Source organism: Pteronotus mesoamericanus, unplaced genomic scaffold (assembly GCF_021234165.1).
Source record: "Pteronotus mesoamericanus isolate MK-2021 breed Mesoamerican mustached bat unplaced genomic scaffold, CSHL_Meso_final scaffold_54, whole genome shotgun sequence".
Classification (NCBI taxonomy): Eukaryota; Metazoa; Chordata; class Mammalia; order Chiroptera; family Mormoopidae; genus Pteronotus; species Pteronotus mesoamericanus.
Window position 1 is genome coordinate 58,216,068 of NW_026555321.1, and position 12,866 is coordinate 58,228,933.

Genomic DNA, 12,866 nt, shown 5'->3' on the forward strand with positions numbered 1-12,866 from the left:
ATGAAAGAGGAGAAATAATAACTGATACCAGAGAAATACAAAGGATCGTAAGAAATTACTATGAAAAATGATATGCCGTGAATTTTGAAAACCTTGATGAAATGGACAAATTTCTAGAAAAATATAACTTTCCAACACTGAGTGAAGAAGAAGCAGAAAGCCTAAACAGTCATAGACCAGCTGGGGAAATTGCAACAGTCATCAAAAAATTCCCAGCACAAAAAAGCTCTGGATTGGATGGTTTAACGGGAGAATTTTACAAAACATTTCAGGAAGAGCTAACCCTTGTCCTTCTCAGACTATTCTAAAAAATCCAAGAATAGGGAGGATTCCCATAGTCTTTTTATGAGACCAGCATCATCCTAATCCCCAAACCAGATAAAGACACAATCAAGAAAGAAAACTACGGGCAAGTATTGCTGATCATAGACACTAAAATCTCCAACAAAATATTGGCAACCGCATCCAGGAATACATTAAGAAGATTGTCCACCATGATCAAGTGGGATTCATCCCAGGGATGTAAGGATGCTTCAATATTTGCAAGTCAATAATCATAATTCATCACATAAGCACTGGGAAAGACAAAAACCACATGATCGTATCAATAGATGCAGAAAAAGCATTTGATAAGGTATAGGGTCCATTTATGATAAAAACACTCAGCAGAGTGGCAGTAAAGGGGGTCCATACCTCAACATAATAATGGCCACATATGAAAAACCTACAGCCAACATCATGCTCAATATTCAAAAACTGAAAACTTTCCCTCTAAGATCAGGAACAAGACAAGGATGTCTGCTTTCACCACTTCTATTCAACATAGTATTGGAAGTCCTAGCCACCGCGATCAGACAAGAAGAAGAAATAAAAGGCACCCAAATTGGAAAGGAGGAAGTACAACTATCATTGTTTGCAGATGACATGATAGTATACATGCAAAACCCCATAGAATCCACAAAAAAACTACTTCTTTTAATAAGTGATTTTGGCAAACAGCAGGATACAAAGTCAATATTTAGAAATCGAAGGCATTTTTGTACCGCAAAAATGAATTATCAGAAGCAGAAGTCAGGGTAAAGAATCCCCTTTTCTACGGCATAAAAAAAATAAAGTACGTAGGAATAAACTTATCCAAGGAAGCAAAAGACCTGTACACAGAAAACTAGACAACACTGAAGAAAGACATTAAGGAAGACAGGAATAAATGGAAGCACATACCATGTTCTTTGGAAGAATTAACATCATCAAAATGTCCATACTACACAAAGCAATTTATAGATTCAACGCAATCCCTATTAAAATACCAATGATGTATTTCACAGACATAGAACAAACATTTAAAATATTTATATGGTACCATTAATGACCCCAAATAGCTGCAGCAATTTTGAGAAAGAAAAACAAAGGAGGAGGGATCACATTACCTGACATCAAGCTATACTACAAGGCCACTGTAATCAAAACAGTCTGGTACTGGCATAAGAACAGACACATAGATCAATGGAACAGAATGGAGAGCCCAGAAATAAACCCATGACTCTTTGGTCAATTACTATTTGATAAAGGGGACAGAAACATAAAATGGAGTAAAAATAGCCTCTTCAACAGATGGTGTTGGGAGAGCTGGCCAGCTGCTTGCAAAAAATTGAAGTTTGACCACCAACTTACCCCGTACACAAAAATAAACTCGAGATGGGTAAAGCCTTAAATGGAAGCCACGACACCATAAAAGTCTTAGAGGAGAACATGGGCAGGCAAGTCTCAGATATCCCATGCAGCAATATTTTCACCGATAAATCAATCCCCTAGAGCAAGGGACATAATGGTGAGAATAAACAAATGGACTTCATCAAAATAAGAAGCCTCTGTATGGTTAAAATAAATCATCAAAATGAAAAGGGAACCAACCATATGGGAAAATATATTTGCCAATGATACCTCAGACAGGGGTTTGGTCTCCAAAATACATAAAGAACTCATACAACTCCACTCCAGGAAGAGAACAATCCAGTTGAAAAATGCGCAAAGGACCTCAACCAACACTTCTCCAAAGAGGACATTACACAGGGCCCAGAGACATACAAAAGGATGCTCATCATCACTAGCCATCAGAGAAATGCAAATTAAAACCACAATGAGATACCACTTCACCTCGGACAAAATGACATCAGAAATAAATCAACAAACAACAGTTGCTGGCGAGGTTGTGGAGAAAAGGGAACCCTCATACACTGTTGGTGGGAATGCAGAATGGTGCAGCCACTGTGGATAACAGTTTGGAGTTTCCTCAAAAATCTAAAAGTGGAACTGCCCCACAATTCCACTGCTGGGATTATACCTTAAAAATCCCAAAACAGCAATTCAAAAGAACCTATGCACCCCAATGTTCATATCAGCATTATTTACAAAAAAAGGAAGTCCTGGAAACAACCTAAGTGCCCATCAATAAATGAGTGGATCACAAAAGTAAGGGACATTTACACAGTGGAATACTATGCAGTGGAAAGAAAGAGCTACGATCCTTCGCCACAGAATGGATGGAACTGGAAAGCATTATGCTAAGTGAAATAAGCCCAGCAGTGAAAGACAAATACCTTTTGATCTCACCTGTAAGTGGACCTAATCAGCAAAGCATGCAGACTAGGAACATATGACCAGCAACTTTGAAAGAAAGAAGAAACCAACAGGGATGGGAGGGAGGGAGGGAGGCGGTAGTGGGAAGTTAAAGGGGAAGGGTCAGATCAAGGAATATGTGTTAAGGACACATGGACGAAGCCTAGGTGGAGAAAGATTGAGGCGGGGAGTTGGGGGTGGATGGGGCAGGGGAGAGTGGTGGGGAGTACATGGAGACAAATGTATTTGAACAATAGAAATAAATTTTAAAAACTAATTAAAATAAATAGAAAAGCTAACAAGATGGAAGGTGAGAAAGGCATTTAATTTTTTTTGTGTGATAAAAGCTTACTTTAAATTTATATTGTACATTCTTTCAACCAGTGATCTTGCTACCAGTAATCCATCTGAAGTATCTGAAGAACACTTCTGTGAAGAAGGTAGCCTGTTTTAGTACTTACATGTACAGAGAAGGAAATTGAAGGAGAAGGTTGCATCACAGGAGTGTGTTTTGTGTCATATACTAAGCAAGAACAGAATAGGAAGCAGCTTCCTGACCTGAGGTCTACATGTATCTAATTTGTTTAGTTTATTTACTTTGTGCATTTCCCACATTCATAGAATAAATACCTTCATTTTAGTAATAAATCTAAATATTCATGTATTTAAAAGGTTAGTTCTCAAGATTTAAAGGAAAAATAACTTTGAAGATAATAAGTTTTTATACTTTGGGAGTGAACTAAGACATAATTCTGAAAGAAATGACCCTAATTATAGCAGTACATTCAGTTTTCTTTGTAAAGCAAGCCCAAATTGCGTCAGAACCTTGGAAAAATCATGGGAACTGTTTCAGATGGGAATTACAAAGTTTATTTTAAGGCAGAGGGAGAAGCGTCAGAGGGAAAAGATCATACAACCATGAGAAGGTGATTGCCTTTGCTGTGACATTTGAACTAAAAGAAACATCTTATCAGATTGGGTTGTTTTCAGTTGTTTTTCTTTTCAATCCCTCTCTTTATTTATTTTACAGTGGATGGAACTGAGGTTCAACACTCTGGCAAAATGCCCACACTGCAAAAAAATGTAAGTTCCCTATCATTGGAAATGCTACTAGGAAATACTAGAGAACAATTTAAAAATTTCAGAATTCTCATTTAAGTAGATTTTTGATTTAAGGTATGCCATGAATTGAATGGATGCTTAATATATTTATGCTTTTCAAGACAAAAAAAAAGAAATCTTTAAAACTCAATATATATTTCATTGTGAAATTTAAATGATTAGGCTTGATTATCACTCTCTGAAATGAAATCAATTTCTAAGCAATTACTAAGATTATCAATAAACTGAGCATTTTCAAATGCCTAAGAAATTATAATCTATTGAAAATAATCTAAAATTTATATTTTTTTAAAAAGGCTATCATTTAGGAGAATAAGTAGTTGTTAGCTCTTCTCATATCCTGCCTAAGAAGATTATTATCTGATGGCAAAGCTTACATCTCCCTTGAGTCTATTTCTTTTCATTTCTAAATGGTGTACTTAAGGAAAATAAAAGACAATATAACAATAGGAAAAAATAGGAGATATTTTGATTAAAGACATTTTATGGCCACTATGTTGGAGGTCCCCAAGTCACCCCAAGATTCCATGAATTTCTATGAGGACTAGGAGGAATTAGTAGTATGTGTTTTGTACTCACAGCTATGATTTTTTAGTGTGAAAGTATACAAAACAAATGAACAACAGAAAAAGGCACATGGGGAAAGTTTTGGAGGAAGGAGAAGCAAATTTTTGAATTCTCTCCCATTGGAGTCACACAGGGCTCCCTTAATTCCTCTAGCAACAAATTTTTGCAACACATGTGAGATGTTATCTATGGGAGAGGCTCATGAGAGACTCAGTGTCTGTGGTTTTTATTGGAGCATGTCCCATAGACACCTACTGCATGGCACAAACCTCATTTCCAGACTCCCAGAAGGAAAATGGGCATTCAGTATTAATAATGTTTTCACTATTTAGGCATGGTAAGCCACTCTTTTTAGTTAGGGAATGGTGGGAACTTTCTAGAGGTCTAAGTTTCCAGATGCCAGCCAAGAGCCAACCTAGCAAGCAGAGGTTTCTAAGGACTGCAGTCTCAGGCCTGCTGGATTAACAATGTTCTGCACAGCATCTGTTTTGAAAATAAAATTTTAATTTAAAAATTATTATCCTCTACTTATATATGTGTGTGAATTATAACTTAAAGAAATTAAACTGGGAGAGAATTACAAAAATACACCTACAGTACAAGATTTTGTAAAAAAAAAAAAAAAAAAATTAAACTGGAATGTTTTGACAGTTCAGCTTTGAAAATTGAAAATATTAGTTCTTAGTTTATTTTATGTGATTCTTAGTATGATATAAATACCTTACCTATTCTGATAGCAGAGAAATCCTAAGAATGAGTTCTAAGAAAAAAGAATTGAAAACTGTCTGATATGTAGAGAATGTGTAACAAAATATTTTCCTTTATCTCTGCTAAAACTGATTCCAGCTAAATATAGCCCCGGGAGAATAACTCTTTATAGCCTATTTCTAGCTTCATAGGAACAGATATTTCCTTTTATTTATTTGTGAAATTAAACATCTGAATTCTTGACTTTGTTGACTCTACTAGAAGTGTGCACATGGAGAAACAAAGTGAATAACCATAAATAAGTATTCAGAAAAAATATATTCTTGAGGGACATTCACCCCCATATGCATATTTGAATATATATGTGAATGATCCATATTTCTGTACATTATCTGTATTTTCACAAAAACAAAGAAAATTAAATTGTCAATATCTTCACTGAGAATACTATTTTTAAAATTCTATAGAAAATTTTTAAAAAAACAAAGACTTCTTGTGATTAGCAGTCTCTATGCTAAGCACTGTGATAATTGCTTTTAGATATAGATATAGTAGCCGTAATCTGTCCCATGATTCAGGAAAGCAAGAATTATTATCCTCATTTTACAGAGGAGAAACTGTTAGAGTGGATTAAGATTTAGCTGAAGTGATTTTGCTTGTTTAATTATTTTAGAACAGTGGCAATATTCGGCAAATAATAAAGAAGTATTGAATGTCTAGATACTCTGTGTTTGGTTAAAATATCACAAGACAGTGTATTAATGTGAAGAAAAACTTTATCAATTATTTAAGGAACAATTTACATGGAAATTCACATGGACTAAACAAGCTTAAACATCATCCTAGATGAATGTTGATAGAACTGGAATCACATGCTAAACATGGGAGGCCTCAAGGCATTCATTTGAGCAGATGTTCTGTTATCACATGAATACTCATGGCTTGTATCTGGATTTCTTTTTTCTTTGAGTGCTTTTCTTCCTAACAAAATGATGAATGAATCATCTGTTAAAGTAAGATTCTGATACAAAATTTTATTTCTTTAAACACAGATAACAAATATCCTGAAATTATTTTTAAGTTATAGGAGTTAGTAAATCATTACTGTGCAACTCTCATAAGACATGTGGGGAAAGCTTCCCTCAGGAGTCCTGAGACTGAGAAGTCCTTTTTCATATCACTGTTTCTTACTCATGCAATCACTACTTGGTTGTAGCTGATGCTGGGGTTCATTTTCAGTTGGACACCTTGTGGCCACTGCTGGACAGAGGATGAAGTTCTAGAATTCTGAAATACAAGCTGGGTTACATTTCTATGCAAATGTTCTAACAGGCCTAAGACTAGTAGAGATGGTGATGATAATGATCATTAAATATCATTTTTTTATATCATTAATATACTTCTTTGCGGATCACCTCCTACCATTTTAAATAACAGCAGACTCTTTTATTTTGCTATTTAGTACTTTTTTTAGTATTATTCATGAATTCAACAAACAGTCCTGTTCTAGGTACTGTCCACAAAATAAAATATATAATCTTGCCTTCAAGGAATTTCATCTTGTGGGTATAAAAAAAGAGAATAAAAAATGCCATAAAGACGTAAATGCTTTGAAGGAGATATGCCCCACATTCTCTGCTCTGAAGAGCCCCTAATTCAGATTGGAGGGAAAGGGAACATGGGAGGTGTCCAGGATGGAGGGGTATGTGGGATGATGTGGAGAATGATGGGATGCCCTGTGGGATGACCTACTTGAACAGAGGGGGCAGTGTAAATGTTGAGGAAATGTGGTAGGTAGGATTAAATATGAAGGGATAAGAGAGAGATTGGGGTCAAAAGTGACATATCAAAGAGACTACAGAACCATGACGAGGATATGGATTACAGAATCTAGAATTGTGCCTGGCAGAGAGATGATATGTTCATTTTGATCATATAAGATTTACAGAGACTTTTAAGTTTGCTAGATTGTCTGTGTTCATCCCTTGAAATTCAAATCCATTCATCTGCTTTTCAGACCACCAATCTTGGATCAACATGGCCATGGCTTCTTCCTTCTGTCACCCCAAGATAACTGAGAGCTAAGAAATTCTATATCAATTAGCTCTTTACAAACATAGAGCTTTACACTTCAGCTAAACCTGGTATTCCTTTTTAAAGTGTTCTTGAATAACTCCCTCCTCTAGCCCCCAAATCAGTTATCTGTAGATAGTTACTGTTCCTCTGAAATGCTTGTACTCACTACTCTTTGTCTCATCAAAGGAGTTGCCTTGTTTCTCTCTGAGATGACTGAGGCTATCTGTGAATTCTTTGTTCCCTCATGTCCTACTTAGAAACCTATCTCTATCTGCTCACTTCATTTTTTCTTCTCAGAATGAAGCAGGTCTCTTCCTTTCATGTGATCATGGCACCCCATTCTCTCTGTAGTAAAGTGCAGTTAGCCACTAGGCCACTGAATTTGTTCTGACAAAATTCACATCCCAGTTGCAAGTTCTAACAGATCTGTTCAGTCTTCATCCTGCTTGTTTTTTCTGTAGTGTTTGGTTCTATTGATAATCGTGCTTTTTTCTTTAACATTTATTATTTTCCTAGTTTCCAGATACAATTTTCTCCTATTTTTCTCTCACTTATTGGATCCTTGCTTTGCTATCACCTTTGTTGACTTCACTTTCTCTGCCAAGTTGTCAAATATTTTTATTCTCCAGGGTAATAACTTGACCACATTACATCTGGACTTTCTCATAGGTTCCCCTGTTATTTGCATATCAGTAAACCCAACCAATATGCCTTTAAATCACCTCTGCTCACTCTTCAGAGCTTCAAATATAACTATATAATCTACATTCACTACTTTACTTATTGTTATTTCAACCCAGGTGTCCATAGGCCTCTCAAACACAACATATCCAGATTCCTTAACCCCATTCTGTAATTGATGAATATATTATATTAATGTGTTGATGAATCTATTACATTAATGAATGTTACCCCATCTGCCCAGCTGACCAAGCTAGAAATCTATATAATCTATATAGGAATCTTTATTCACCATCCAAATGGGGAAAATCCCATCAATTCTGTTTGGCATTTTAATTCTGTTCTCTTAGTCTCACTAGTTCATGCATTCAAGATCTCTACACCATATGATCTCACCTATAAGTGGAACCTAGCCAACAATGCAAAGAAGCAAGGGAAATATGACCAGCAACACTGAAAGGAAAAGAAATCAACAGAGACAAGAGGGAAGGGGGGGGCAGGGAAAGGGAAGGGAAGGGGAAAGTCAAGGAACATATAGCAAGGACTCATGGACAAAACCAAAGGGGAAGAGCTGAGGGAGGGAAGGTGGGAGGGGGCAAGGGAAAGAGGTGGGGGGAAGGCAGAGACAAATGTATTTAAAAAGTAAATAAATTAATTAATTAAAAAAAAAGATCTCTACAGGACAACTACAACAGCTTTCTCATGTATCTCCTGGCCTTTAGGCTTACAGTTCTCTATCCATTTGCTAGAGTGATAGTCCTCAAATACAAATATGAATTTTAAATGTTCTGGCTTCCAGATCTTTTAGTAGCTTCAAATTCATGGCTGTGGTGTGCAGTTGTGTAGGTTAAGCACTGCACAATCCACATAGGTGCTATTTCTATTGTTTTCCTAGGTTTGGCTATCAGTGGCATATAGAGTATCTTGAGAGGGGGCATTTTCTACTTACTGACATCAGTGTACCATACAGACTTATTATAGGCCCATTGCCTTAAATCCAAAAACAAATTACTGACTCCTTAGTAAGGTATATAAGCTCTCCACCTATAGGTATTTGCCTGACTTCTCTAGTGGTATCTTTGTTATGTTTCTTTTCACCTGTACACACAACTATGTCACTGCCTAAACAAAGTCTTCTACTTAAATAAAATACAAATAGTTCCTTGCTTCTGTCCCTTAATTTCATGCTCTTAGGCCTGGAGTGACTTGGATTATCCCTTTCTCATTCCTGTAAACCTGAAGAATACATATTTATCTCCACAATTGGCAGGAAGAGGTAGTGGCAACAGGGGACTTGTCACCCGTGCTGAATCAATGGCATCATGGAGCAAGCCAGCTACTGACCCTGGGCTGTACATTTACCTTCAAATTCCTATATGCAAGAGAAATATACTTTTCCTTAAGCTACTGTATTCTGGGTTTTGGCAACATAAGAAACGTCCAAACCTATCCAAATTTTTATGAGTTTATTTGAGCCAAATTGATGACAATTAACTGATGAGAATTTAAAAAGTCCATTTGTTTTCACAGGAAACAAAACTCAACAGATTGAGAAAATGCCCCGGAAAATGGCCATTCTGCACCTTATTTTATACATTACAATTAAAAAAGGAAGCATAAGGGGCTTACATAAAATCCACTGGTGATAGGTTAGGGAGGCAAGGAAAAAGCAAAGCGAGGAAACCTTTGGATTTGGACAAAAAGTAAAATGATAGATACAGCAAAGGCCTGCATTTGAATTCTGCTCTTATCTTGATTATTTCCTTCTTTCTGTTCACTCTGGGCTTTGTTGTTGTTCCTCTAGTTCTTTTAGATGTAGGGTTAGCTTATTTGCTTTCTGGTAATTGTTGTCAGCTTGGCTCAAATAAACTCAAAAAAATTCCTACAGGTTTGGACTTCTCTTACATTGACATGTGAATCAGTAAGCCAAGAAAGCCCAACACAAAGGGACTATAGATATGAACAAGCAATTACTAGAAAAAGAAAACCCATTTGAAAAGATGTTCAGCATGCTAGAAATCAGAGATATACAGATTGAAACTTCAATGGAATCTCATTCCTACTCATGAAATTGGCAAACATGAAAAAAATACCAAGTATGGAAGTGTTGAGGAGGGTGAGGGGGAGTAATGGGAACTCCATACACTTTTGGTGGGTATATAATTTTGACATTTATTAAAGTGGAAGATATATCTACAATACAATCCAGCAATTCTATTCCTAGATGTATATTTGAGAAATCCCTGCATATGTACATGAGGAAATCTAAGGGAGTTTTAAAGCAGCCTTGTTAGAATATCAAAAAATTAATTAAAAATAACCTTGATTATCCATCAACAGGCAGAATAAACTGGTATTTTCATATAAAGGAGGATAGTCATAAATGAATAAACTGGGTCTTCATGTGTGAACATGGCAGAGTCTCACGTAGAATATCAAGAAAATAAAAAGGCAAGTCACGGAAGTTTAACACATATACATAAAGTCTTACCACATGCAGAACAATACTATATATTACATACAGATACCACATACATGTATTGGTCATTGCCTTATTCCTGTGATGAGATAGCACTTGGGTTGTAGAGGGACAGTAGGTTGTTTCCTTTTTGGGAGAATTTCTGAGAGGTAGTGACTGTTTAAGCTGTAATGAAAACTGGTATGGGTTTTCTAAGCAGAATTCATGCACTGAAATCAATGCAGTAAATTGATTTCTTTTGGTCCACAGAAAAGCTGCTCCGATATCCATTTAGAACAATTTGTGGTTCCATGTAAATTTTTGGATTATTTGTCCTAGTTACATAAAAAATGTCATTGGTATTTTGATAGGAATTTTGTTGAATCTATAGACTATGTTAGGTATTATGGACATTTTAGTGATGTTAATTCGTCCTATCCAAGTTTCTTTCTTTAATGAAAAATAAAATTTAAAAAACAATTAAAAAGAACCTTTGACTTATTCAGTAAATAATTCTAATAAACATCATTGGCTGCCAATCCATGGTAGATTAGACTGCTGGAAGCAGATGCTCAGGTACATGATTTAGTATTCTAACTCTATTGTTGACATAAAATCAAGATGGCTTTTAAAAAATCAAATGGTATTTGTAAGATAGTACTAATTTTTCACTCTGGAATACAATTTTTGAAAACAGATTTTTATCTTAGATCATTATTGACCAAACTGGTTTTTTTTGTGTGTGTGGATATTGTCAATGATCAAGGCTTGAACTTTCTTTAAAGCCACAATAATATGTCTCAAGTTCAATATTTATGATTATGATTCATCTTAGTCCTTAAAAATGACATTTTTATGCATGTTCTTGTCTCTCAAGCTGAAGAAATAAATGGAAGTGTGTCTGTTACTAAAGCCATAGATGAGTACTCACAAATATAAAATGGAGAGTGATCATGTAAATAATGTTCTCTTTTGCTCTCATGAATTTGCAGTTCCTCAGTGGGTACTGCTCTTCCACGAAGACGCTGCTGTGCATATATTACCATTGGGATGATCTGTATTTTCATTGGAGTTGGATTAACTGTGAGTATTACTCTCCTCACTATTAGAATTCTTCCCTCTCAACGTTATCTTAAGCAAATGGTGAGGCTTGGAGAGCCTGCCTCCCTGGCATAACAGACCCAGAAGCTCCTGAAGGACTATGGGCAATTGGAAGTACAGTCCATGGACCTGTTTTTAGTGGAGCTTGCCCATCTAGGGGAAATGGTGTCTTGAGACCCTTCTGAAGGTCCTTGAATTAGGGACTTTGCCATCTAATTAACAAAAGTTCATTTGTTTTCACTTAATGGCAGAACCACTTTGGCCCTGGCCAAAGCTGAAGCAATACTCAATCAGCTCTGGAGGTTCTTTTCTTTATTTAAGTGAAGCACAGGTTATTATCAATATGAGGGTGGTTTGTTTTCAGAGGAGACTGAAGCTAAGCTGTTGACATGGGGATGATCCCGGGAGGACAGGAAGGGATTTGATCTGTTTTGCTGCCAATTTACTTTCCATACACCATTGTTGCACCTGTCTGCATATTATTAGCCAGATGTAATTACATAGATTAAGTTCCTTTTAGAGATAATATGTTTTAGTGGGGTTTCTTTGCTTACTTCATAAAAATTCATAGTTGATATAACTACTGGTATCATATTAAATTTTACCACCAGTGATAGTCAAAAGCACACCAATTCAGATTTTACAGGGATTTTGTGGCCCCAGAGATAATAGTTCATAAAAATCACATGTAAATAAACAAATTCTCTAAGCAAATAGTTTAAAATTTTTTCCAACCTTTTATTTTTATGTTGCTTCTTATTTCAGGTTGGCACCCAAGATTTTGCAAGGCGATTTCATGCAACCTATGTTTCATGGGCAATTGCTTATCTCTTAGGCTTGATCTGCCTTATCCGAGCTTGTTACTGGGGAGCCATAAGAGTGAGTTATCCAGAACACAGTTTTGCATAGGCTTGCTTATGAGTAAACGATGCAGATGAGAGTATCTAGCAGTTCTTGATAAGTTACTCTGGACATCTTTAAATAATTTATTGTAATGAATTCCATTCTGGTTCATGTATGAAGTTTTAAGACTTTGGGAGTCTTTTATGAATAAAAGGTCATTGCACTACATTATATGCAAATAATAATTTATTTTGCTGCTAGGTTTTCAAGCTCCAAGTAATAAAGTCAATTTCTTCATGTTTGTTTACATGTCTTAAAGATATTTTTGGATTTTTCACCAAGCATTTTATCTAATACATCTTTCATTTTTAAATCAATTATTCCATTACTTGCTGATCTGTGAGTATTCCCAGGAAATGTTTATGATTATGTTCCTACAATACCTTTACATTTATACTTACATTTTAATTAAACTATCAAAATTGCCTGCTTTAAAATGTAAGCAATATGTATTTTGCTTGAACTGCGTATTGTGACCTAAGATCATAGTGACCTTATTTGGGAAAAGAATTTGAGTGTACCTTCAAAGACTTGACATTCTTGTCAGATAAAAACCATTTCTAGTTATTGTATGCTTGTTTTTTGTGGTTTGTAGAAAGATACACTATTTTGGTAGTCATTTAAAATACAAGAA

At 35.6% G+C, this 12,866-nt stretch overlaps 1 protein-coding gene across 2 annotated transcripts in view; it reads left to right on the plus strand.

The window, feature by feature from the left end:
- Nucleotides 1-12,381, plus strand: part of PIP4P2 (phosphatidylinositol-4,5-bisphosphate 4-phosphatase 2) — a 48,553-nt gene extending 36,172 nt beyond the window's left edge. For both annotated transcript variants that reach the window (XM_054595691.1, XM_054595692.1), the window contains exons 5-7: nucleotides 3,647-3,699; nucleotides 11,221-11,311; nucleotides 12,095-12,381. In XM_054595691.1, the coding sequence (XP_054451666.1) occupies nucleotides 3,647-3,699; nucleotides 11,221-11,311; nucleotides 12,095-12,238 (288 nt within the window). In that variant the 3' untranslated portion in view covers nucleotides 12,239-12,381. The remainder of the gene's footprint in view (nucleotides 1-3,646; nucleotides 3,700-11,220; nucleotides 11,312-12,094) is intronic.
- Nucleotides 12,382-12,866: the final 485 nt, after the last annotated feature.